Consider the following 27,285-nt stretch of genomic DNA (forward strand, 5'->3'; position numbering starts at 1 on the left):
AAAGGTTTACTGTGTACTGTGAAGAACTTAAATATTCATTATGTAATTAATGTTGTTCAGTCACACACACACACAAACTTAGACGTTTCTTAAGAACAGCTTAAGCACTTACCGATTGAGAACTTTTATAACTCTCAAAATGGAGGCATCCCCATATCTCTACAGGTATTTTAAATGAATTGAATTAATCATAGGCTTAAAAGTCTCTTGCGATCTTCGTTAACTTCCCTGGGTTTAATTAAAACATCTGTGCACTTTTAATTTATCGATTCATCCAACTCATATGTCATGTTTTTAACACACCCCAGCATGCTCTGCATCATTTTTAACCCGATTTCCACTTAACTAAAGCAATTAAATTCACCCCGGATTAATTAAAGCATCCATACTTTCGTGCTTAAGTCAGCGTGTGCGTCTTTCCCCACATGGCTCCTGAATGTCAGAGATCTGACACACCTGATGAGTTTTTTGTCCTTCTGGAAATTCTTCCCTGAATCGCTTTCTTGCTTATTAATGTGCCATTTGACAGAACAGGAACAAGGAAGTTGGTGCACCTGAACTTTGGCCCTCTGAGGCAAAGACTCTGCCGCTGTCTGTCAGAAGTGCCCTCTGCTTTCTTCTTCTCTTCATGGGGGTCCTGCCGGATCTTGCCCCCACTGAGACCAACTAGCATTGGAATGTTCCAGGCAGGAAGTGGGGGTTGCTCTTTGGGTCAGAGGTGACCATCGTGATCAGAATGGCTGGTGATCTTTGCATTTGTACTTTTATAATTGTTCCTAACTTTTATTTTCCAACCTCCTCACTCTTCCTACACAAAGAGCCCTTTATCGCCCTGCCCATTTACTAGGGAGGGAAAACTGAGGCATGGAGGTCAACAGGCTTCTCAGTTGGGCACAGTGAGCCAGGGAGCTATCCAGACGGTGACAAATTATCCCCAGCCCCAGAGAGCTAGTTTACATTTCGGCCCCCACCAGCTGTGTTTGACAGAGCCCATTTCCCCTCAGCCATGGCAGTCTTGGTGGTTATCAGTCTTTTGAATGTTTTTTTTTTTTTCCCCAATCTAATAAGCCAAGGATTATTTCTCATTATTTTATCTATACTTAATTAATTGCTAGTGAAGCTGTGTGTCTTCTCATACTTTTATTGGCAGTTTACATCTCTATTTATATGTTCTTTGCCCAGGTTTTCATTCATTCGTCACTTTTTACTGATTTGTAAGAGCTTTTTATGTATTTCAAATAGCAAACTTTATTCTGTAAAATGTGTTAAAAATATTTCTTCCTGAGGTTGCTCATCCCTTAATTTTGTTTAGGGCATTCTTTGTAGTATAGAAGATGTAAATCAAATGTAATCAAACCCGATCTTCTTTTCCTCCTCCATCTCTAGAATTTGTCTTCCTTACATATCCTCCTCCCAAGAAAATAAAATTAGTCTTCACTATTTTTTCTAATGCTTTTGTAGCTTTTTTTTTCTATTTAGATCTCTAATCTGTGTGGAATTTTTTTTTTTCAGTTTTACTGAGAAATAATTAACATACAGCACTGTATAAGTTTAAGGCATACAGCATGATGGTTTGATTTATATAGATTGTGAAATGATTACCACAGTAGATTCAGCTACCATTCATCTCCTCGTATAGATGTCTTTCTCATAAAAAGAAAAGAACGATAACACAGGAAAAAGTTTCTCTCCTTGTGATGAGAACTCTTAGAATTTTACTGTCTTCACTACTGTCCTATATATCATACAGCAGTGCTAGCTACAGTCCTCATGCTGTACATTATGGCCCCAGTACTTATTTGTCTTATAACTGAAACTTTTGACCACCTTCCTCCAATCCACCCCCCCACATCTGGTAACCACAAGTCTGATGATCTCTTTTTCCATGAGTTTGGTCTGTTGTTGTGCTGTCTTTCAGATTCCACATGTAGATGAGATGGTACAGTTTTGTCTTTCTCCATCTGACATTTCACTTAGCATAGTGCCTTCAAGTTCCATCCATATTGTTGCAAATAGTAGGATGTCCTCATTTTTTATGGTTGAATAATATTCCGTTGTGTATATACACCATAACTTCTTTATTTGTTTACCCATCATGAACATTTAGATCATTTCCATGTCTTAGCGGTTATTAACAATGCTCCTATGAATATGGGGGTGCAGATATCTTTTTGAGTTAGTGGTTTTGTTCACTTTGAGTATATTCCCAGGAGTGGAACTGCTGTTCATGGTGGTTCTATTTTTTGAGGATCCTTATACTCCTCTCCTTAGGATCTATACCGATTTACAATCCCACCAACAGTGCACACATGTTCCCTTTTCTCCACATCTATGTCAGCATATGTTAGCTCTTATCTTTTAATGATGGCCATTCTTACAGACGTGAGGTGATATCTCATTGTGGCTTTAATTTTCATTTCCCTTAAGGGTTAGTGATGTTGAGCATCTTTTCATGTACCCATTGGTGTATCTTTTTTGAAGGAATGCCTATTCAGGTCCTTTGCCCATTTTTAAATTGGGTTATTTGCTTTTGTTTTTGTTTGTTTTTGCTATTGAGTTGTATGACTTCCTTATATGTTTTGGATATTAACCCCTCATCAGATACATGGGGTTGGCAAATATTTTTTTTTTCCTATTCTGAGGGTTGTCTTTCACAGTGTTGATGGTTTTCTTTTGCTGTGGAGAAGCTTTTTAGTTTGAAGTAGTCCACTTGTTTCTTCTTATTTCGTTGCTTGTGCTTTAGGTATCACATCCAAAAAAATCATTAGCAAGATCCATGTTAAGGAGCTTTGTTCCTATGTTTTCTCCTAGGGGTTTCATAGTTTCAGGTCTTACATTTAAGTCTTTAATCTATTTTGAGTTAATTTTTGTGAGTGATGTAGGAGAGGGGTCCAGTTTCATTCTTTTACATGTGAATATCCAATTTTCCCAGCTCCATTTTATTGAAGAAACCACCTTTTCTCCAGTAAATGCCCTTGGCTCCCTTGCCAAATATTAGTTGACCATACACGATTGGGTTTATTTTAGGACTCTACAATTCTTTCTATTGACCTATGTGTCTGCTTCTATGCCAGGACCATACTGTTTTGATGACTATATCTTTATAGTATAGCTTGAAACCAAAAAGTATGATATCTCCTGCTTTGTTCTTTCTCAGGATCTCTTTTTCTATTTGTGGTCTTTTGTGAACCAAAATGCCGTTGGAATTTTGATAAAAACTGCATTGAATCTATAGATGACTTTTGGTAAAACTGATGTTTTAACAATATTAATTTTTCCAATCCATAAGTACAGGATACCTTTCTATTTATTTGTGTCTTCTTTGATTTCTTTCATTAGTGTCTTGTAGCTTTCAGAATAGAGATCTTTCTCCTCCTTAGTTAAATTTATTCCTAAGTATTTTATTGTTTTTGATGCTATTGTAAATGGCATTAGTTTGTTTCTTTTTCAAAAAAATTGTTGGTAGTGTATAGAAATACTACTGATTTTTGTATGTTAATTTTGTATCCTGCAATTTTATGGAATTCGTCAATTAGATCTAAGTTTTCCGGTTGAGTGTTTTAAGGTTTTTCTCTGTATAAAATCATGTCATCTGCAAATAGAGACAATTTTACTTCTTCCTTTCCAATTCCAGTGCCTTTTATTTCTTTTTCTTGCCTGATTGTTCTTGCTAGTACTTCTAATACTTTGTTGGATAGGAGTAATGAGAGTGGACACCCTTGTTTTGTTCCTGATCTTAGAGGAAAAGCTTTCAACATTTCACCATTGACTATGATGTTAGCTATGGGCTCATCATATGTGGCCTTTATTATATTGAGATATGTTCCTTTTTTGCCTAATTTGTTAAGAGTTATCATGAATGGATGATAATTTTGTCAAATGCTTTTTTCTGTGTCTATTGATGTGGTATTATTTTGGTTCCTTTTTTTAAAGATTTTTTATTTATTTATTTGAGAGAGAGAGAATGAGAGAGAGAGAACACATGAGAGGGGATAGGGTCAGAGGACAAAGCAGACTCCCTGCCGAGCAGGGAGCCCGATGCGGGACTCGATCCGGGGACTCCAGGATCATGACCTGAGCCGAAGGCAGTCGCTTAACCAACTGAGCCACCCAGGCGCCCCTTGGTTCCTTTTATTAATGTAATGTGTCACATTAATTGGTTGATGTATGTGAACCATCTTTGCATCCCAGGGATAAATCCCACTTGATCATGGTGAATGATCCTTTTAATGTACTGCTAAATTCAGTTTGCTAGTATTTTGGTGAGAGTTTAGCATCTATATTTATTAGGGATACTGACCTGTAGTGTTCTTTTCTGGTAGGATTATTTTCTGGTTTGGGTATCAGACAATGCTAGCCTATAAAATGTATTCTCAGCCCCCTTGACTGGGTGGGAAGATGAGGGGCCACTCCAGGCTACTCTGAGTTTCCCAAACAGGATCTCCAGTTGGAATTTTTTGGAAGAGTTTGAGAAAGATTGGTGTTAATTCTTCTTTAAATGTTTGGTAAAATTAACCAATGAAGCCATCTGGTTCTGGGATTTTCTTCATTGGGAGATTTTTTTTATTACTAATTCAGTCTCCTTACTGGTAATTTGTTTATTTCTAAGAATTTTTCCATCTCTTCTAGGTTGTCCAGTTTGTTGGTGAATAGTTGTTCATAGTAGCCTTTTCTGATCCTTTGTATTTCTGTGTTATCAGTTGTAATGTCTCCTTTTTGATTTTTCAATTTGTTGATTTGGATCCTTTTTTTTTTCCCTTGGTTAGTCTAGCTAAGGGTTTGTCAATTTTGTTTATCTTATCAAAGAACCAACTCTTAATTTTGTTAATCTTTCCTATTGTTTTTCTGTTCTCTTATTTCATTTATTTCTGCTCTAATCCTTACAATTTCTTTTCTTTGGGCTTAGTTTCTTTGGGCAAAGTTAACTTTGGGCTTAGTTTTTTTGTTTTCTAGTTCCTTAAGGCATAGAGTTATGTTGATTATTGGGGCTCTTTTTGCTTCTTAATGTAGGCATTTATTGCTGTAAATTTCCCACTTAGAACTGCTTTTGCTGCATCCCATAAGTTCCAGTATGTTTTATTTCTATATTCATTTGTCTCAAGAAATCTTTTTCCCCTTTAATTTCTTCTTTGATCAATTGTTTGTTCAGGAAGATGTTGTTTAATTTCCATGTGTTTGTGAATTTTCCAGTTTTCCCCTTGCTCTTGATTTCTAGTTTCATGCCACTGTGGTTTGGGAGGTTCTTGGTATAATTTTAATCTTCTTGATTTTTTCTAAGACTTGTTTTGTGGCCTCACATATGGTCTATCCTAGAAAATGTTTTATGTGTTCTTCAGAAGAACATATATGCTGCTGTTGTTGAACAGAAGCTTCTGTATATGTCTATTAGGTCTATTTGATCATAGTGTTGCTCAAATCAGCTATTTCCTTATCGATTCTCTGTCTGGATGATCTATCCATTGTTGAGAATGGGGTATTAAAGTCCCCAACTATTATTGTATTACTGTTTATTTCTCCTTTTAGCTCTGTTAGTTTTTGCTTTATATATTTAGGTGCTCCAATGTCGGGCACATAAATATTTACAATTGTTTTTCTCTTATTGATGTATTGACCCCTTTATATAATGACTTCCCTTGTTTCTTTTTATCATTTTTAAAGTCTCTTTTGTCTGATATAAGTGTAGCTACTCTGCCTTTTGTTGTTGTTGTAACCTTTTACTTGAAATGTCTTTTTTTCCATCCCTTCACTCTCTGTATCTTTGAGGCTAACACAAGTCTCTTAGGTAGCATGTTGTTGGATCTTATCTTTTTATCCATTCAGCCACTCTTCGTGTTTTGACTGGAGATTTTAATCATTTACATTTAAAATCATTATTGACAAGTAAACACTTACTATTGCCATTTTGTTAATTGTTTTCTGGTTGTTCTGTAGATCCATTGTTCCTTATTTCTTATCCTGCTATCTTTTTTGTGTGTTTTGTTGTCTTTTGACATCAGTATATTTAGATTTATTTCTTGTATTCTTTTGTGTAATTACTAGAAGATTTTCTCTTGTGGTTACCGTGGAATTTACATAAAATATTTTAAACTTATGACACCATCTTTTAAACTATTAACAACTTAATTTTAATAAGTTCATTATTTTACACCTTTCCCACTCACATTTTAGATTATTGCTATTACAGCTTACATGTTTTTTATATTGCATAACTTAGAACTAGAGCTAGAGTTATAAGTTAGTTGTGCACCACTATTACCATATTGCAGAATCTAACTATATATTTACCATTACCAGTGAGATTTACACTACCTTTTTATGTTTTTATGATGTTAATTAGCATTCTTTCACTTCCACTCACAAAACTCCTTTAGCATTTCTTGTAATGCAGGTCTGGTGGTCATGAACTCCCTCAGCTTTTGTTTATTTGGGTAGGTCTTTATTCCTCCATTGTTTCTGAAGAACAGCTTCACCAGGTATAGAAATCTTGGTTGACAGTTTTATTCGATGCTCGGAATATGGCATCCCATTTTCTCCTGGCCTGAAAAGTTTCTATGGAAACATTAGTTGATTGTCCTATGGGTATTCCCTTGTATATAACTTCGATTTTTCTCTTGCTGCTCTTAAAATTCTTTCTTTGTCTTTGACTTTTGACAATTTAATTAATGTGTCACAGTGTAGCCCTATTTGAGTTCAGCCTATTTTTGGTTCTTTCAGTCCCATGGATCTGGATGTCCATTTCTCTCCCTAGGTTTGGGAAGTTTTCAGCCATTATTGCTTTAAGTATAGTTTCTGTTCTCTGTTTCTCACCTTCTGGAATTCCCATAATGTGAATATTGTTTCTTTTCATTGTGTCCTATAATTCCTATAGGCTTTCTTCACTCTTTCATTCTTTTCTTTTTGCTCCATTGACTGGATGATTTCCAATGTTCTATCCTCCAGCTCATACATTCTTTCTTCTGCATGGTCAAGTCTCTACTTTTGAAACTCTCTATTGAATTCTCAGTTCAGTTATTGTATTTTTCAACTCGAGGAATTTTTTTGATGGTTTTTATTTCCTTGCCAAACTTCTCATTTTGCTTATACATCATTTTCCTACTTTCACTTAGTTGTGTTTTCTTATAGTTCACTGAACTTCCTTAAGAGGATTATTTTGAATTCTTTGTCTGACAGTTCATACATCTCCATTTCTTAGGGTCAGTTACTGGAATTTTATAGTTTCCTTCAGTAGTGTCATATTTACCTGATTCTTTTGTGGTCCTTGATTCTTTATGTTAATATCTGCCCATTTGAATAATGGGACTCTTCTTCCAGATTTTACAGGTTTGCTTTGGAAAATACAGCTCCTCAACAGCTCATTTTGGCTTTCTGGGTGTGTCTAGTGGTAATGTTCTTGGGCAGGTGGGGCCTGCTATTATGGTCTGTTTGGGAGCAAGGCAACTATTTGAGCCCTAAGGACAAGGCTGAGAACAGTTGAATATGACTGCTGGCTTGGTTCTCTACCCAAGTGAAGCTATAGGATAGGCTCCATGGTTTCCTGGATTCTCTGGTCAGGCTTAATAAATAGTCAGGACCAGGTATTATAGTCAGTAATGGACGGACTATGAATTAGTCAGGGCAGCAGACCAAGACCCAAGGTTTGTACAGTTCCTTGTTTGGGAGTTCAAATCAGGCCAGGGTATTCACTGAATTCTCTAGTCATATGAGGCCACTCATTTTGCTCTACAAACAAAGGAAACCACAGGCTATGCTCTTTGTTTAAATGCCACTGTATGTAGGGTTGTTGAATGGGCTATGTAGCTTCCTATGTGCTCTGGTCAGGTTCCTTGGTCAGACAGGCTGAAGGTTGTACTCAGCAATGAGCAGGGCTACAAATTAGATTCCCTGCCAGGGCACTGTGAGGGAAGATGCTCTAAAACCAGTAAAACTCTTTGTTGTCTTAACGCATGCTGACTTGTACTCCAAGTTCCAGGGCCAAACAGGTCTACTGGCTTTGCTCTGCAAACTGCTGGCTCTGCCTGCCCTACTCTCAGCTCTAGCACCATTGGGCCGTGCAGCTTTCACAGTTTTTTTGCCAGCCCTGGCATATAGGGCCAAAAGTCACACTCCACAGTGTGTGGCGCTATGTCTTGGCCCCCTTGCCTGGGTGGGAGGGGGAAGGACTACTCCAGGCTACTCTTGATATCCAAACAGACTCTCCGGGTGGGAGGGCCTGAGAGCTACCTTCAGCCTTGGCTATGAATTAATCCCTCTACCTATGCATAGCACAGAAACCCTCTATGCCTTGTACTAGCTTTGCTTTGGGGGCAGTCAGCTCTTCCTGTCTGCCTCTTAACTCAAGCACCATTGGGCTACACTGCTTCCAGGAGTTGTCAGCAGCCCTTCTGGTCAGATGGGGCTGGAAGACTCTCTCCCTACAGTGGGTAGGGCTATGATTCAGCTCCTTGCTTGAGTATGGGCACACTAGGTTCTAGAGCCCACAAAACTCCTCTTTTAAAGATCCAAATCAGGGACACCTGGGTGGCTCAGTCGTTAAGCGTCTGCCTTCAGCTCAGGTCATGATCCCAGGGCCCTGGGATTGAGCCCCGCATTGGGCTCCCTGCTCAGCGGGAAGCCGGCTTCTCCCTCTCCTTCTGCCTCTGCTTGTGTTCCTTCTCTCGCTGTGTTTCTGTCAAATAAAATCTTTAAAAATAAATAAATAAATAAAGATCCAAATCAGGCAGGTCTGCATCCCACCAAGTCCCCTGATCAGAGTACACCCCCACCTTTGTTCTGTAGATGAACAAAACTGCTGGTTGGGATACCCTTTGGGTGCTGCAGGTATGAACTTGGTCTGCCAGGATCCATCCCCATGCTCCCTCGCAGTCAGACTCCCAGTAGTTGAGATTCCCCTGCAATCCCGAGTGGTTGGGATTCCCCTGCAACCCCCTGCAGTTCCCCTGAGATCAGAGTCAGGACTCCCACATAGCAACCCACAATGGTGGGGTATGGGGCTGGTTGTTCCCCCAGGGTTCTTTTTTCCCATTGGAGGAGCTGAAGGCTCAGGGAAATGTCTCCACGTAGTGCTGCCCTGGCATGGGGGAGAGACAATGCAGTCAAATGTAGCCATTTATTTTACCTCTTACTGCAATCTGTCTTTGAGCTGCAGGAGGGTCTTCAGCCTCACCCCCATGTTCTAGGATTTTCTCAGTGGTATCTTGTTCATGAATAGTTGTTAGTTGTTCTTCCTGTGAAAGAGAACAAAGTCAAGGAAGTGTCACCATCTTGGTGACGTCACTCTGGAATTTATTTTTGAATACATGTTCAGTAGATGTTAAGCTTTATTGTCCACCAAATATATTGCCATTTGCAGGGACCTAGCAAGAAGTGAAACCTATCTTTCCTAACACATTATGCTCAGCAACAAGCTAATTCTACAATCAGGAAAGACAATGGTACACCAGTTTTGATATTAAAGACACTGAACTTTGCTTGCTTTGCTTTTGTAACCCAAATATTACATCCTCAATTGCTTCAGGAGAATCAAGGCATCCTTATTTCTACAACACTTTTTTCCTACCACCTAACCCAGCTACTAGCACATATTAGGTTATTCATAAATATTTATTGAATAACTGGGAAATAAGGCCACCAATTGTTAGTGCTATTTTGACAATTTACCCAGATTACTAGGTTCAAGTATTCTCAAGTCTCTTTTCCACAGAGCCTTTCAATCATATTTCAAATAATTTTTAAAAGGCACAATATCTGAAATTCCCTCTGTACATCTAGCCCTGCCTATAAATGACTTGGCAAGATGCAGATATTTTCCCTCTGCCTTATGATTCAGCCTTTTCAACATCTTTACATTTTCTCCAGGTATTTCCTCTACTGCAAGCTTCAAGTAGATGGGACTTGTTTTACTTAAAACAGCAGACCCGGGTGGCTTGTCCTGTTACTTCCCACTGAGTAAATAACACTGATCATTCATTTCATCCCTCACAGAGAACTTTGGGAGAGGGGAAAAAAAAAAAAAGCTCCAGTTAATCATTAAAATGAGTTTTACACCATTTAGGTGAATCTAAATTGTGTCTCTCTTTTTTTTTCTTTTTTGTCATCAGTCTGTTAACTTGTCAGTTATTAGTGGCGATGGTAATTTATTTTCCTTCTGCGTGAGTCTTAGAGCTTCCACCTACTAGATTTAGTAAAACAAGAATAGTCACTTTATACAAACATTTTAATTAATTTTAAATAGTAGCTTGAATGCAGTGTGCTGCTCCTGTAAGCCTTAGAAAGAGGAGAGAGGCAGGGACATAAAACACGCCACATGTGATTCCAGAACCACCTCCCACCCACAACCAGAGAAGATTAGGGGAAGAAGATGAGCTCTTTCCATTAGTATTATTTGAAAATCTTATGGGGGAGGTGGTGGTGGTGTGTGTGTGTGTGTGTGTGAGTGCATGTGCCCATGCATGTGTACATCTGAGACATACTGCATTTTTAGTGTTATTAACCCTTACGTCCATTTGGAGACTCAGTTTGGAATTTCCAGAGGGAACATCTGTTCATCGTAAACCGTGTGTCAGCTACTGAGTCCTTGCACACGTAATCACACTTAATGCTCCCTCAACTCAAAGACAATATTTTGAAGGTAAACTTGGGTCTCAGAGAAATGCAGTAATCTGACCAAAATCCCGAAACTGGTCCATGACAGGCCAGATTTTAAAGCCAGATCTTTATGACACCAAAATCCTTGCTCTTTCCAATTCTGTTCTATGTTACCTCTGGGCAGGGTGTGTGGAGTCAGGAGTTGTTTGTCCTATAACCTGTCAGAAAAAAAATCATGTAGATTTAGTGATAGTAAAAATACAAGAAGAGTTATGAATACAAAAGAGGTCCCCACTTCACATTCAGCCTCTCAAATGAGGATCAGGCTGAGCCTTACATACTGTGAGGCTCTGGGTTGAGTTATGTCTGAGAATGAGTCAGTTACTCCTGAAGGATGGTGCTCTCCGTGCAGGTCAGCCCAGCGACCACTAGAAGGCTCGCTTCTGGCTTTTGTACTCTGCCCCAATGGCAAATGGATTACTAGAGAAATTCATTCCTCTTTAAGCGGCTTCCACTTTTTTTTTTTAAAGATTTTATTTATTTATTTGACAGAGAAAGAGACACAAACGAGAGAGAGAACACAAGCAGGGGGAGTGGGATAAAAAAAAGATTTTATTTATTTGACAGAGAGAGACAACAGCGAGAGAGGGAACACAAGCAGGGGGAGTGGGAGAGGGAGAAGCAGGCTTCCCGCTGAGCAGGGAGCCCGATGTGGGGCTCGATCCCAGGACCCTGGGATCATGACCTGAGCCGAAGGCAGATGCTTAATGACTGAGCCACCCAGGAGCCCCTGCTTCTACTTTTTTTATGTGGCATCAGCCAAGCCCATCCAGTGCCCCGCTTTCCAGAGAACACCACAGAGTTTTGCATTTGTTACCACACTCCTGGTGAGCACACAGCAAATATATTGAAAGAAGGCTGCATTTAGAATGTGGAGAATTCTCTGACCTCACTATTCTCCATTTTTTCCCCCCTGAGTATTTTAAGTAGGTCACATTTTAAATTTGATTTCCCAGGCACCTGGTTTTAAATAAAATCCATTCTTACCTTTTAGACAATCCTTTTTTTTTTTTTCACCACATGGAGTTTATGCAGAAGAAAAATAGTTTCAATATGAATAAATATTATAACTGTACTTTATCAATTAATAAAGACTACTTATTTGCTCCTTACTTTCTACCCTCTTCTACTCTTTGAGAGGAAAGAAGGTGCAGTGGGAGTCCAGTGGTGGTGATTTGATGTAACTTTCTCTGCTGTTCATGGCAGCTTGTCCGATATAGAATCCTCAAGTCAGAAACGGCCTTAGAAGCTCATTTCACTACATGTGTGGCTGCCCTTCTCACTAGTTTCCTATATCAGTGGGCGAGAGAAGTGGGGTAGGAAATGATGCCAATTCTAGTCTTTCCAGTAGAAGAGATACCTTTAATGTTACCTAGATCAGAAATGGAAAGTGGATTTTCTCTCGAATGCCAACTTTGCCTTCTTGCAGGTCTCATCCTGGGCACTGCATTGAAGTTTTTGAGGCCCTGTCTAGGCTCTGGGTGACAAGATGCCATGATCATGCTCACTTGATGAAGTCTGCAGAGGTGCAGGAAGGGAGAATAGTAGCTCGTGTGCACACATTTGCCATTCCTGCCATAGAGCTTAGCATGTTCTGTGAGGCACTGACATGGAACAAATTTACTTTGTCTTCAAAGCCCTCCCAAAACTTGGCAAAAGCCCATACTTTTTCTCATGCTTTTCATATTTGAACAGTCCCTAACCTGAATTTTGGGCACCCTGGGTTCAAAGCTTTCTTCTGCCCTCTCTTAGACCATCAGTATGGGTAGCAACTCTGTCCAGATCTCTGCTTATGTCTCCTGGGGATAGAAATCACGCTCCCTACGTTTAAGGAGAGTCCATCCAAAATTCAATAGGTGGCTTTGATGTTCTCACTTTTGAACTCATTATTTATTGTCCTGTGGTAGATTCAGAAGGATAAGAATTCTACTGGGAATTATACCCTAAATAATTTTCGCAACTGTTGTATTATAAAATGTTTTCAGGGAGGATATCCTTCAATCATATGTCAACTGTTGAGATGTTTTTGTTTCAAGTCAGTTTACAATTAAGTTAAAACATGCACTTCCCCCAGAAAAAGGCACTGTGTGTGCAGCATGAGGTCTACTCCAGAAACTGTTTTGCTTCCACATTTTTCATAAATGTCCTTTTAGCGCTTGCCCATAACCTCCCTATTTGAGGATCTCTAAATATCAGGAACATAGGAGAAATATTTACTTAGGTCAGCATTGATGAATGCAGAGCTGAAAGGAAATCAACAGTGATGAACATGGTCCTGTCCTCAAGGAGTTTACTAGAGCTCTGGGAAATTAGACACTCACAGAAGGGAAGCTAATTATTATAAAAACGAGACAGAAACCTGACAACAGGGGATGATTGATGAGCCAGTGCGGCACCACTGACCGCAGAGTGATCTGATTAGATGTGCCATTGCTTCATAGGACAGGGACACAGCATGGGCTGTATGCACACATGTATATGTGCATTCCAAATCATGCGAGAACCAGGAGTCACTGAAACACCCCTGTTGGTCATTCCTGAAGGTCTCTGAGTGCCAGTTCCCTAGCAGGGAGTCGTATCCTCCTTTTAGGCCCAAATGAGAGACCCAGTTGGAAATTTAGGTTCTTTACAAACGGATTCTGAAACGTAAAGCCCAAAGCCTAAAGGTGACCACTAATAATCCCACTCTTACTCTCTAAAAGGGGTGAATTGGCATGATTAAGGCGAAACTGTTGAATACCATTGGTAATCTCATACCAGACGGTCCTCGCTGATTTTCAGCCTTCTTCCTATCGAGGGATGCCAGAGAGTCCCAGCCGAGACAGGAACTACTAGAGGTTTCCTGTCTTCCGCCTGCCCTCCCCTTCTTGCTCTTTTTTTTTAATAGTCTAGGCATATTTAGTCTATACTTTATTACACATGTCATGCTTTGAGGAAGGCAAAGGTATCCCTTTGTGGTCTAGATAAGGAAACTAAGGCATAAAGAGATTAAGTGTGTCAACCGTGGCCCATCCCTTTCCTTTCTTAATGGACATCAGCTTGTGAGGAATAGGAGCCGTCTAACCAGAGGGTAAAATACTCAGCAAAATGGGATCTGATTCCCCGTGCCACTGATTATTACGATTATTACGTGTGTGTCCCTGTAGCTTTGTCAAGGGTGCAGCTGAAAGTTGGGCCAACCTGCTTTCCAAGGGAGCTCCCCCTCTTTTGAGCTTTGTGACTTTGGCCACCTACCCTGACCAGTCTGTACCTCATGCATAAAATGGGCATCAGGATTCTAGCCTCCACCTCATCAAATAATTACGATGGTTAAGTAATAAATTGCACATAGAGCATTCGATGCTGTGCCTGGCACATAACAAGCATAGACTTGGTGGTCGCTGCTGTTATTAGTAGCATTTTTGTGGTTGTCATTGTGATGGTTACCGTTTATTTGAAGTCGGCTGTGCACCTCCACGACCAGAGTCCCCAGCCTAGAACATTGCAAGGAAAGCTGAAATGCCAGCTGGGCTCTACCTTCTTAGATGGACGCAGCCCTTCAGGCACTCCCCCCTGTGACCTGGTGCTCTGTCTCTGGTTTTTGCAGCTGCCTGCCCTGTCCTGTGCAGTGGGAACGGACAGTATTCTAAAGGGACATGCCAGTGCTACAGCGGCTGGAAAGGAGCCAAGTGTGATGTGCCCATGAATCAGTGCATCGATCCTTCCTGCGGGGGCCACGGCTCCTGCATTGATGGGAACTGTGTGTGCTCAGCTGGCTACAAAGGCGAGCACTGTGAGGAAGGTAAGCGCCGCAGGGCCAGCCTGGGCAGCAGCTGAGGTGGGAGGCGTCTGCAGGCCCAGACTTTCGCTAATGAGCCCAATCCAAGGCTCCGCATTTTGCAAAGGAAACTTCAGTGTTTTGCACAAAGAACTTCAAACACCTTGGCTTTTGTAGACTTCTAAGGCTGTAGAAAACACAGGCCTGTGGAGTGGTTCTGGAAGGAATGCTTTGTTTTACCCTTCTTTATGTTAATTAGCTACTTTTCCTCTTTAAATTGCTTTCTCTGCCTTTGTCTTTCTGCGCTTTGCCTGGAACTCCTCCTCCTCCCCTTCCTGCTCCTTCTTTTCCCTTTTTTTCTTTCTTCCCCTTCTCCTATCTTCCTTCCTCTTTTCTTTGCTTTATTTAAAATCCTCTGATTTGGGAATTACTAAAGCTATCCAGAAAACAAAACAAAACAAAACAAACAAACAAAAAAACCACAAGAATCCTTAATCTCCCTGTCTTCCCTATAGACTTTTTTTTTAACTGTCCCCAGGAATCTAGTGCCCACATATGTCTGTGTACATTTTAGCAAAAATTAATGTCAATAGAAAGCAGTCAGACTTGAAAGATGATAGGCACCCATGTCATTTAGGCACGTTGTAGGTCACATTATCCTGACTACCTAAATCACACAGAATTAGAGGAGGGTGGAGGTGTAACACAGGACTGGAATTTGGTGAATTCTGAAGAACTCAGTATAGCATGCATTGAGGTGGCCTCTGGCACCCATGGGGAAAAGTTAGGGATGTAATCAGCTGAATCCAGTCTGAAAAAACATTATCAGAGATGAGACTTGGTGATCAAGAAGGGGGCATGGAGCGGAGAGTGCAGGGATAAAGAGAGCTCCTCTCCGGATGTGATCAGAAGCCAGCTTCAACTAGTCCTAGTCACTCTGGTTAGTGCTTTCAGAAGAGTTATTTGGTACCAAAGTGCTGGGACATATAAGGCAAGGGAACCCCGCCAAACTGCCTATCAGTCGTCCCCTTCTATATTTGCACTTCCATAGTATGGTCTCCGGTTGTCCATCTATTGTTTCTCTTTATATAAAGTATCAAGCAGAGTTGGTAGGAAGGCAGGAGCCTAGGTGCTGTCTATCCCCGGCCCACTCCCCAGCCTTTGAATTGGCTCAGTTGTTCTTTACCAGCTGAGCAGCTTTCCTCTACTTCAGGTCCCCTGGGCAAACATCCCCATACAACTCAAACAGCCCTTTTCCCTCTCATGTTCCCAATGAAAAAAGAAGTGTCAACTCTCCCAACAAACTAAGGGAAACGGTGAACCCCACAGCCTACCCCATGTGAAACAGCTTGAGGGTACCACTCAGGATGCGCCCTGAGAAAAGACTCTGTTAGGCGCCATATCCTGTGTTCTCTCTCAGCTGCTCACTGCCAAGCTGTAAGAAGGGACCTCAGGTGCTATGAGGTTCTCAGGTGTGAGTGGATCTGACCTCACATCCCATTAAGTTATGGATCTCCAGTGTCCTGTAAAACGTAACCAATCATTAGAGCCTTTACCACGAAGTAATGACAGTAACTTATCCTTAGTAACATACAAAAGTTCCCCTTCTGAAATCTCCCATTTCATAGTTTTTAGAACTCTGGCTACAAAGAGGCCGCTTCCATGACATTATTCTTCTAAGATTTTCCAATACATCAGTGGTAATGCCCTTAATGGGACCCAGAAGTCTGACCCCCAGATTTTCATTTGCTCAACACTCTATATATTTTTTCCTCTATTATAAAAGGTAGCCTCCCTCCATCTGCATCATAAAACCAAATTGGGAGTTTGGATGGAAGAAGGACTGATTTAATAACCCTGCTTGAAAGGTTAAAGTTCTTAAAGATAAATGGATTGCAGAAGGCAAAGCCGCATTTGCCGAAAACATGGGAGAGGCCAATAATATGACAAGAAAGGTTAAAATGACCTTTTACATACATCATTTGGCGAGAACGAAATGATAGAGCAATGACATTGCCCGTCTTAGAATTTTTTCCCTCCAGTAAAGATTGCGCATATCTATATGAGTAGAATTTCAAGTGATTTCTCAACTTTCTTACTCTCCGAACCCGTCCTATTTAAATGTTCCAAATGAATTAACCATCCAACAAAACAAGGAAGCCACGTGGATCATTATGAAAGGATGAAATCTCCTCTATTGATTTCTGCTACCCAAAAAGAATGAACCGAGGTGATTCATATGCTGTTTTCAAAATAGGAAATGGAATCAGAAAGTCTGGATCAGCACTTTTTCTTCCATTTAGCTTTTTTATTTCTGATATTCATCATAGTCATAATGTTCAAACAATTGACCTGAAATGACCATGGCAACGAAATCAATAGTTGCCATCCTCCATTTTTGCTGCATAAACATTGTTGTACTATTAACAAATTTGCACAAGAAAATGAAAGGACGGATTCCCGAGGTTTCATTCAATGATGTCTGGGGGAGTGGGAAGGTGATGAGCGAGGAATTGACATATTAGTTTAAGTCAGCCATGTTTTCATGTCAGTTTCATGGTTGAGTCATTTTTCAATGACATTTAACTTCATAAATGTAATTCATGGTTCTTCAGGGGTTTATAGGACATATTGTTTGTAAAACTCCTTGACCTCTTTTTTTATCCTTAGGGATAGAAATTGCATTCACAACCCTTTTTTGTCAAACCTACAGAGGGCCCAAGACTAAATGAGTTCTAATGATTTCAGCTGCCGGGGGGCTGGTTTTGTAAGGCACATGGTGCTTAGCTGGTAAAGGCCACTGTCCCCCTTTTAAGTATAACACTGTTTCTATTTATAAAGCTTCGTAAAATGCCGTAGTCCCTCCTGCCTGCTGAAGACTCTAAGGATGTAGCCACAAGACCATCTTATGAAATTGGAACCAAATTTAAAATTCATAGTGAAACTGCTCTTCTTGAAGTCTGAATTTAGTTATTCCATCAGCTGCTGTAATTCTGTAGCACAAAGGGCATATTTACTGGTATAACTGAAAGAGTGAGCTCATATTTCTAGACACAATAAATGATTCTTTGGATGACATTCCACTCCTGGGCTAATAAATCCCAGTGGATTTTCCTCCTTTCTTCATATTATAATTTAAGATAGAGAAGAGAAAACTAATTTATCTGGAAGAAAAATGACATTTTCTTTTTGCTTTCTTTGGGGGGGGGTATATTACTTTTTATTTCATCCTATTAAGAAAAAGATTATGATATATTTTTTTGAATTTTTTGAAAGCTCCTAGCTGTTGGCACCTCACCAAACATTTTAAATAGCTAATTATAGATGGAGGGTAATTTTGAGGACACATAGCACATGAGATATCTTTGTGTCTATTTTGATTTTGCTGTATTAGAAAAGGGGACAGAGAAAAAACTACAACTTCGGGATTTTCTACTGTTAGAAGAACATGGACAAGATTGATTCTGAATGAATTAGTTCATATTGTGCAGATCCCAAATTACATAGCATTCCTCCCAAAAGCAAGAAGTTGTTAGCACCATTTCTTTCTTGTCAGTTCTTCATGGACGTTTGTCTCACTAACGACAAATGCTTATAGCAAAGTCCGCCATTCATTTCTGTATCAACTGTGTATTGAACACTTACTATATTTTGTTAGCCAGGCTAAGCATGAGACAGACACCAAAAGCATTGGACGGCCCCTTTGTAAATGTCTTCTATGTGTTTGAAACTTTCGATTCATTTACCTCCAGATGCACTCCGCCATCCTGAGCAAATCTGAAGGTATCAGAAAGGGTTCATATCATGAGAAGTTATAGTCCCCAAGACAATGAATGCAACCTTAAAGTGATTGCAACCAGAGCAACTAACATCATCATAAACATCTCCAACTAATAATAAATCACTGAAATTCCCCTTTCTGAGAGTGTATTTTTTATTTCTGTTAAATCAGTGGCAGCTTCTGTTTCCCCATGGCTCAAATAGTTTTGAGCTGGTTTTCATAAATAATATCTTCCTGAGAAGATTCGATTGGATCAGCTCAGAAACATCTCCTTACACTGAAAATTCTTATTGTTGCCTCAAGAGAGCAGTGCTCTTTGGAAACTTCATGGAATACTGTGATTTCTAATAAATCCAAATTCCTGAAGTCTGATATCCCCCAAAATGAAATAGTTTGTGGCATGGGTAATCTAAATAATGTCCTGTTTAGAGCCAAGGTATCATCAATTTTTAAACCTACCATTATTCTGTATGCTATAAGAAGAAAAAAAAATTGAGACTATGCTACAAAAAGCTGGGACCTCAAAGGGTTGCCATCTCGGTGTCATGGTGAATTATATAGATGCCAAAAATCTTGCTTGTTTCAATCTTGGCACTGGGCAGAGAGAGAAATCAAAATCTCTGAGGATTAGAACTACAAGATGGCACACATGCACATGAGGGACTCAATTACACCAGCAGTGTGGTCCAAGAAACCTCAAGAAAGGAATTTAAAGTGGTCTCAAGCTAGCTGTGCCCTCAGAAGATGGCAGAAGCAAATGCTTTACTCTAGGCCAAGAGACCTGACTTCCAAGCTGTTAAAATGAGGAAAATGGGTGTCTTAGTTAAATAAGGTGATGAGACCTGCCTATTTCTCTGATCCACAAGATAATATCTGAGCCATCTGCAGGAGCACCATTCGCCATTCAGACCCCCACAGTGTGCAGTGTCCTCTTCTCCAAATGTCTCTGCATCATTTTCTAGGAACACCTGAGGAAGTTGGTCCTCCTCTACAAAGCCCTGTTTGCCCAGCTCTGATCCTGGATAGACATCCAAAGTTTGGGGGCACATTTCCATGCAAAAAGTCCTGTCTTTGAGAACTGGCTTTTGCAGCTCACACCTCTCCTCATCTGAGTTGCTTCTACAGTGAGAATCTTCATGTTACCTACTGGATGCATATCCACTTTGAGTATTAAGATGGCCAAACAATCAGACCATGAAACTGCCAAGAATGACAGTGACCAGAATTCACTCCTCTGACTGACAGTCTGAGAGGGTGTCAGCACCTCGGGCAGAGACTCACCCATTCAGGCCACTCCTGATTATGTATACGACGGTTACCTCTTTGGGATCATTTCCACGCCCAGGTTCACCTCTTCTATCCTGCTCTTTTACTAACTCCTGCAATAGATGTGTATTCGGAGAATGAAACCTAATTTTAGACATAGCCTAAGTGACATTTGATTAGGAAAGTGACTCATTTATGAGTTTCACTGGTTTTCTTTGTAATCCTTTGTTACCTTCTGAAGGCAAGTATTAGTGAAGTTAGAATGAGCTTTCTTTTCCTCTCTGATAGTGAGGGATAATTGGGCTTGGGGATACATGTAGAGATATCACCAGCATTCATGTCCTGGGCTCAGAAGCTCTGATATGATTTATTGAAGGTACTAACGTTTGTAAGTACAAGGTTCTCAGCATTGAATGACACACCTCTATATCTGGTTCCTCCTAACTCTGCTTGAGAAAGCCCCTCTTTCTCTTAACTTCTCTTCAAGTTTGAGATTCAGTGTTTTGACAAATAAAAAAGTCTTGAGTTTTTTATGGGTTGTTCTTCAAGAGACCACGTAAGTATTACCTGGGCTGCTCCGTTTGCCTGCCAGGGGATAGGAGTTGGTGAATTACTGATTTCTAGAGCAGCAAGCTGGCATCTCCTGGCCCATCCCCCATGAGTGATCAATACTCTTCCTCTTTTTGTTTTGTTTTCAGTTGATTGCTTGGATCCCACCTGTTCCAGCCATGGGGTCTGCATAAATGGAGACTGCCTCTGCAGCCCTGGCTGGGGTGGTCTAAACTGTGAGCTGGCAAGGGTCCAATGCCCAGACCAGTGCAGTGGGCATGGCACTTACGTCCCCGACACAGGTCTCTGCAGCTGTGATCCCAACTGGATGGGTCCCGACTGCTCTGTTGGTAAGCCAAGAGGTTTCCTCCTCACTTTTCCCAACACTCAAGCCCCGTGCTCCTTCCATGAGCCCAAATGGGTGGGAATCTACTCTTCACACTTAGCTTGGGATGAAGGGACATAGGCTAATTGCATAGTGCCTTTCTTACTCTCTCTTCCTCAGTCATGGAGTCTGTGATCCTGAGAAACAAACAAACAAACAAAAAACACCACGGGTTCTCGTGCCTCGTTTGTTTCATCACTACAAACGGATGAGGGGCCCGGGAGGGATGCTTCCATTTGCATTATAGGTTTTCTTCTGTACACTCCCTCAAGGTACCAGAAAACAAAACAGAACAATTCAGTCCCAGACAAACTGAATGGAATGTCCTATAAAACAGAAAAGAGGCTCCCTCGGGGTGCCGTGTGAACATGTTATAAAACTCCACAATACTCCAGTGACAGGAAAATAATGAAGTTGCGCGGTACACTTTATTTTCCTAAAATTAAGAGTATGTGTCTTACCTCCCGAGTGACCCTAAAATGGAACGGTTCAACAGTTCAAGCCAGTCCCAACCTACCCGAGAATGGTTCCGTTCGCAGTGACAAGTGCCTATCCAAGCAAGCGATCATCATTCCGCCCCCTTCCTCTGGGTAGTGAGACAGCTGTTAGATTGCCATGGCAATCAGGAAGGGAATATATGTGAAGCTTTGCCTACAATGGGAAAGAAATGAATATTTCATTCCAAAAGGAAAAAAAAAGAGTCAGTTAAAATGGGCTATTTTGAGACGTCTTCTCAGCCCACTCGCCTCTGGCTTCAACGCTGATGCGGGGGGTCCAGGCCAAGCTCTGCAGAGGATGGGGGAGGAGGAGCCCTCGATCCAAGGCCCAAGCTTGCTGCCGATACGCTGTGTGACTTCGAGTGAGTCACTGCCCCTCCTGATTGCATTTTCCCTGCCCTGGCACGATGAGCCATGCCTCCCTCAGCAGTCTGTCGTAAGGATGAATGTCTGGCACGTGCTTGTCCTCGAGTGAGAGGTCTGGAATACCAGAGAGCGTATATCTGTCTGTCTGTCTCCTCCCCAAGCACAAAAGACTTTGAGCTCCTTTGAGAAAGAGGCTGTGTAAATGTAGCACGATTAGAGCGGTCTTCATTGCCACAAGGTGCCGATCGGGCTGACGGCTGGGTTTGCAATCACTGTGGGGATGGAGCTGCAGGCTTCCCGAGTGGCCTTTGGTCAGTTCAGGCTCTCAACAGGGTCAAAATCCCAGCTGGCCAGGGAGTCAGGATCCACATGCATCTGTCTGACCTCCGCCTGGGGTGGCCTCGAGCTCTGGAATGGTGGTTCTCACACTCTGGTGCACATCAAAACCACCTGGAGGACTTGGGAAAACAAATTTCTGGGCCCCCCTCCCAGAGTGTCTGATTCAGGAGGTCCAAGCAAGGCCCAAGAATTTGCATTTGTCCCAAGTCCCCAGGGGACCACGATGTTGCTGCTCTAGGGACCTGGCCATGGGAACGGCGGCTCTAGAAGCCATGTAACAGTTCATACCCAGCCCGGTGAAGGCGCAGGCCTCCCCCCCGGGGACACACCTGCTGGGCCGTGGGGCCTGCTCCAGGGACCCAGGCCACGTGTGTGGTCTGGCCTCCAGTGGAGGGTTTTGCCAGCTGTGGTGTTGAGCTGTAATCATTGTTTTTCTTCCAGAAGTGTGCCCAGTAGACTGTGGCACTCACGGCGTCTGCGTCGGGGGAGCCTGCCGCTGTGAAGAGGGCTGGACAGGCGCCGCTTGTGACCAGCGCGTGTGCCATCCCCGCTGCATTGAGCACGGGACCTGTAAGGATGGCAAATGTGAATGCCGAGAGGGCTGGAATGGTGAACACTGCACCATTGGTAGGCAAACGGCAGGCACCGAAACAGGCACATATTGCTTTATTTTCATAAATCGTAGATCTATAGTGATGGTCGTGCATTGCAACGGGCTGTTCCTTCAGGGACACGGGTGCTCTACAACATTCCTGCTGCCTCTCCAAATCTCCGGGGCGCGAGGGAAGGGAAAAGCAAGGTCCCCGACTAGAAAACGCTTTCCCTGCTTTCCAGAACTCCAGATTGGGAGGCAAGGGACAAAACCAGATAAAATCCATTCAAATGACTGATTTGGGGAGGGAGAAATGCACACGCATGGGAAATTGTCAGGACCTGAAGGTTTCAAGCACCCCGTGTGACTGTGGTCTGCAAGTCTCCCCTTTTTGAATACTCTCCCCGCTGGCTGGATCACTGGATCCCGGCTTGCTGGCAACAATTGAACTCACTTATTTTAGACCAGGTTAGATGCAGGCAGGACTCCCACATTTCCTGGGGAGCCAGGGACCACTGGAGGAGGTTTGCGCACCCTCCTGCTGTCCCAAGACAAGACGTCGTCCTTGGGCCCCTGACCCTCCCCATCACTGCCACCACCGTTCAACGGTCATTCCCATGTCATTCTCACTCAGCCACCTTCCTGCTTAAGTTTCTCGACTGAGATTTTTTTTTTTAAGGTCGTTTTCTCTCTTGAGAAGTAATAGTTTCCAGGTTTCTTCAGTTTCGCTTTTGATTGCTTTTTGTCAATGTTGTGGTTCAGGGTAAGACAATACTGGATTGAATGTATCCAGTTATCCCTTTGAGGAGATGGGAGCCAACTGCTCTTTGGTTTTTCACATCCCTCAGACAGAGTCACAAACTTGTCAACTTGAGTATCATTTTACCTCTAGTTTTTGCTCTTGCTGGATTGAGTTCATTGTGGAGCTGACTAATCCACTCACTTGCAAGGAAATTCTCAGAGCAAGCTACTGACTTGCCCCCTTAGTTACCTTTGAAGCTAGCCATCAAGTTTGTGGCCCTCCCCTCTGTCCTAGCCCTAACACCCCAGTCAACAGATTGGCTAGCTGGAGGGAGAGACGGAGTTAGGAGCTTGTCCAGGGCTGACTCATGAGGTCAGACTCAATTTCCCATGCTGTTCATTTGAGTGGTGAAGCAGAGATCAAGTGTACTCTGCATCAGATTTACCCCAGTTCCGTCTAATTGGGCATCTGAGGGGCAGCATGCCAATCCAGGCCACGACTATAGCACTGGGACCCTGCTGGGACAGTCTGTTGGCAGTGAATTGTTTTTGCAATCTCTCAATGATGCTCCAGATCCTGCTCCCCTGCAGTTGCTTTCATCTTCCGTTCCCTGCCGAGTCTGGGGGATAATTCAGAAAACTCTCAAGGGAGGGATGTGCATAGCCCACTACCAAGCCAGTTTACAATTCATACCAATAGCTTCCCGTCTTCAAGAACGTTCCTCTTGATGGGCTTTCGCATGCCTGGGGTGATTTAAAGACTTTCCCCCAACCCCATACCTCCATCGAGTGGTGAAGCAGAGATCAAGTGTACTCTGCATGAGATTTACCCCAGTTCCGTCTAATTGGGCATCTGAGGGGCAGCGTGCCAATCCAGGCCATGACTATAGCCCTGGGACCCTGCCGGGACAGTCTGTTGGGGACAGACACTTGATCTCTGCTTCACCACTCAAATGGAGTCCTCCCCCCACCCCACCACCAGAAAAAGAGCTCTTGCAACCAATAACCTTTAGGTAGAAAATCCTACTTTCTTTCAGTTCACACCATCCAGTCTCACCTCTTCTTTGTGCTCCCTTTCCACACCTGCTGAGGGTTTGCTGGCCCCACAGTGATGCCTGCTGGCTCTCCCGTACCCACAACTCAGCCTCACTCTGGGAATAGCTCACAAGAGCACAGCCCAGATGGATTGGGACAGTTTGGAAAACTACGGCTGAGGGGACCATAGCTGACCTGCTGACTATTTTTCTATGGCTTACAAGCTAAGAATTGTCTCTACATTGACGAAGTTAAAAGAGATTTTTTCTGACAAGTGACAATTAAATGAAATTCAAATTTCAGTGTCCATTAAACAAAGTGTTTTTCAAGGACAGCCACTCCCGTTCATTGATATGTTGTCAGCCTGCACACTCCATCTTAGTGCTGAGTCCTTGCCACGGAGACCACACGGTCCACAGAGCCCTGTGTTACCCGGCCCTTTACAGCAACAATCGGCCCACTGCTGAATTAGACAGTTGCACAGATTTTGATGGAAAAAGAAGAGAAGAAAGAGGCTGGTCCGCACTCACTTTAGGGACAGGTCCCCAGCTGTGGTTTGAAGGCTGTCAGAGGAAAGGACAAGGTCCAGTGTGGGAGTGGGGAGAAAATAATAATTGAGTGGAAGTGTCTCTGGAGCCTTTGAAGATAAAATGGGATGGATGGTGGCACCTCTAGCCTGGGTAGGAGAAGTTGAGTTTATGGCTAGCAAGAGAACATAGGAGATGTGTCGTTCTAGCAGACCTGTGGGTGAGATGAATTGGGGAAAGGTGTTTCTGCTACTTGAAGTGCCTGGTTCGAGATTCACATGTGCATGCACTAACATGCATGAGCTCTCGGGAGACATAGACAGTGTGCAAATTCACGTGTCAGGTAAAGCTACCAAAATGTAGGGAGTTTTAGGTCCAGGAAAGTCTCTTGTTCAAAACTATGATCTCTTGCGACTGTATGAGTTCACGCTACGTAAGTTATAAAGATATTTATCACCAAAGTCTTTCCTTGTGAGAAATTGGGACTCCCTGGTTTTATTTGTAGGATAGGTGCTGTATCCTCAAAAAAGCCAAACAATATCTTGGCTGGTGAGATTTACTATTCAGAATCTCGAGATGTTTGGTCGCACATAATTGCTTCTTTTGCTTTTCAACCTCTAACCCCGGAGCTGCTGTGTGGAGTTTTAGACTTTTATTTTGAGCAGACACTCCTGTCAATTCATTTTAAGTAAATACCACAATTTACAAGCCCAGAATCGGTTCTCCTCCTCAGGGATACTGACAGAAAGGAGAGAGAGGCTTTTTGGTCCTTTCCAAGCAGAGCCTCAAATGCTGTATTTTGAAAACAGAAAATAAGTAAGAATGAAATGGCACCTAGCCTACAGACAATGCATTAGGAGATTTGGGGTGAGGCTGAGCCTGGGTGGTTTGTGTTGGGGTACTAGGGTTGTCTGCGGCCTATTTTCAAAAGGTTGTGGTGAGAGGTGGTTTTCTTAGGATCATTGCAAATCGTCAACTGAACAATTGACATGAGCACTGGCTGATCGAATTTATTGTGCTGAAGGAAGCAAGAAGATAGATGCAGGGGGCCAGGGGGTGGGGGCGGGAATAAGGAAAAAAACTGACTTCTAAAACTCAATCCATTAGGATCTATCCACGTTTGGTCAAATGCATTTCTGGAATTCTCAACCGAATTATTATTTTTTTATGTTTGGAAATTTAGTATATATTGCTAAAGATTTAAATATAAGGTATAACATTTCAATATTATCTGTTAGAGTTAACATCTTGGTAGACTGGGTTCTACCAAGCAATAATTCTTATATTACGTTTTTCTAACAAGTTAAATGTAAGGTATGGCTAAGACCTACAGAATTGCATAGATAAGAAGTATGCTTTGAATCCAAATGAACCACAATTCATGTTTATCTTTGGAATATATTAGTATTATTTGGATAGCCTGCAGTTTACTCTTATGAATAAATCAGAAAGCACATTGTGTAGTTAGATTAGTTTTATTCTTTAAACATAATCCTAAAATGGGTTGTTATTTCTGTCACCCACCACCCATTACTGAACTGGGCATTGAACTTCAGAAGGCCATCCAGAGACTATATCCCCAAGGCATAAAGGGACTACAGAATAGGTCAAAAATCACTGTGAACTGTAGTAAACTCCGCTAGGTGTCTGTTGTAGAGTAATTGTTCGTGTGCTCTGTGAGCGGAATAGTGGAGCCAAGTACAGGGAGAAATAACATTTTGCCAGAGAATGCAAGGAGGGAAACTAAATGCTAATTGAGGATTGTTGCTATTGTCTCCTGAATGTGGGCTGTCCAGACATCCGCTCTGAATAACATAAACAAACGCACCCACAGAATAAATCCACCAACACCAGGTGCCAACCCTCAGTGAACTCTCTGATATCTGGGTGGTGAGCAATGCCGGAAATGGCGATTACAACTTGTTTATTTTGTCTGTGTGGTCTTGACCTCCAGTTGCATTTCAGAATCATGAGGACTCGATTTCTAGGACCGTGTGGGGCTGAGTGACCTGCCATGTGCCACAAGTCAAAACAGTTTTCTTTTCCCTCTATTTCACTGGGGCCCTTCTATTTTTCCTCTTTAATTGGTTGGGTAAAGAAATAGGTTCTTGTGATGTTAATAAGGAAATGAATCTTTACTCAAGGTAAAACGAGCCGTGCAACAATCTGATGTGCTGATTAAGTGATTGTCATCAGAAGTAGACAGGGTCACAGTCCAAGAGGGAAAGAGCTTGAGAGCTACAGGGAACAAGACGGGAAGGAAGTGACTATCAAAATCAACCAACTTCAGACTGAGTACAGCAGCTTCTGCATCTCATTCCAGTTTCATTCTAAGTTATGGAAGCATTTTTCTTGTAGCTTTTATCCTTGAACATTCAAGCTTTCACGACTCCACAATGAGATCAGGTTGAGATGAAATTAGCCACTGTGGAGCCATCCTTACCACCAGGTCTGTGGGAGCAGCTAATTCTCGGATTGGCTAATTAAGCTATTCCTCTGGGGGCTCTTATTAGAACGTATGCTAGGAGCTCCATTCTTTTTTGAAGTGAACACCTAAAGGGATGGTCTTTCACTGTCAAAGATTATGGAGAAACTTTTAGCGGAGTTACACTTCTGAATTTTTTCCCCACAGTTTGGCCAAAATGTGAGCCACCACATGCCCAGAAGTTCTCTTGGAGTCTGGGTCAGGCAGTCTACCCAAGTCTCCTACCCACACTCAGAACGAGGACCAGAAAGGTAGAAGTTACAGGAACACCTTTACAACTCACTCTAAGAAGTAAAATAAAATGAAAAGAGAAAAGTGCCT

The 27,285-nt window shown here is 42.0% G+C and overlaps 1 protein-coding gene across 1 annotated transcript in view; it reads left to right on the forward strand.

The window, feature by feature from the left end:
- TENM2 (teneurin transmembrane protein 2) overlaps positions 1-27,285 on the forward strand; it is a 1,103,161-nt gene that overhangs the window by 941,502 nt on the left and 134,374 nt on the right. Inside the window, exons 11-13 of the mRNA XM_081826284.1 lie at positions 14,231-14,425; positions 20,147-20,347; positions 22,026-22,238. Coding sequence (XP_081682410.1) covers positions 14,231-14,425; positions 20,147-20,347; positions 22,026-22,238 — 609 coding nt within the window. The remainder of the gene's footprint in view (positions 1-14,230; positions 14,426-20,146; positions 20,348-22,025; positions 22,239-27,285) is intronic.

Source organism: Leptonychotes weddellii, chromosome 7 (genome assembly GCF_054177405.1).
Source record: "Leptonychotes weddellii isolate Sample4059 chromosome 7, ASM5417740v2, whole genome shotgun sequence".
Taxonomy (NCBI): Eukaryota; Metazoa; Chordata; class Mammalia; order Carnivora; family Phocidae; genus Leptonychotes; species Leptonychotes weddellii.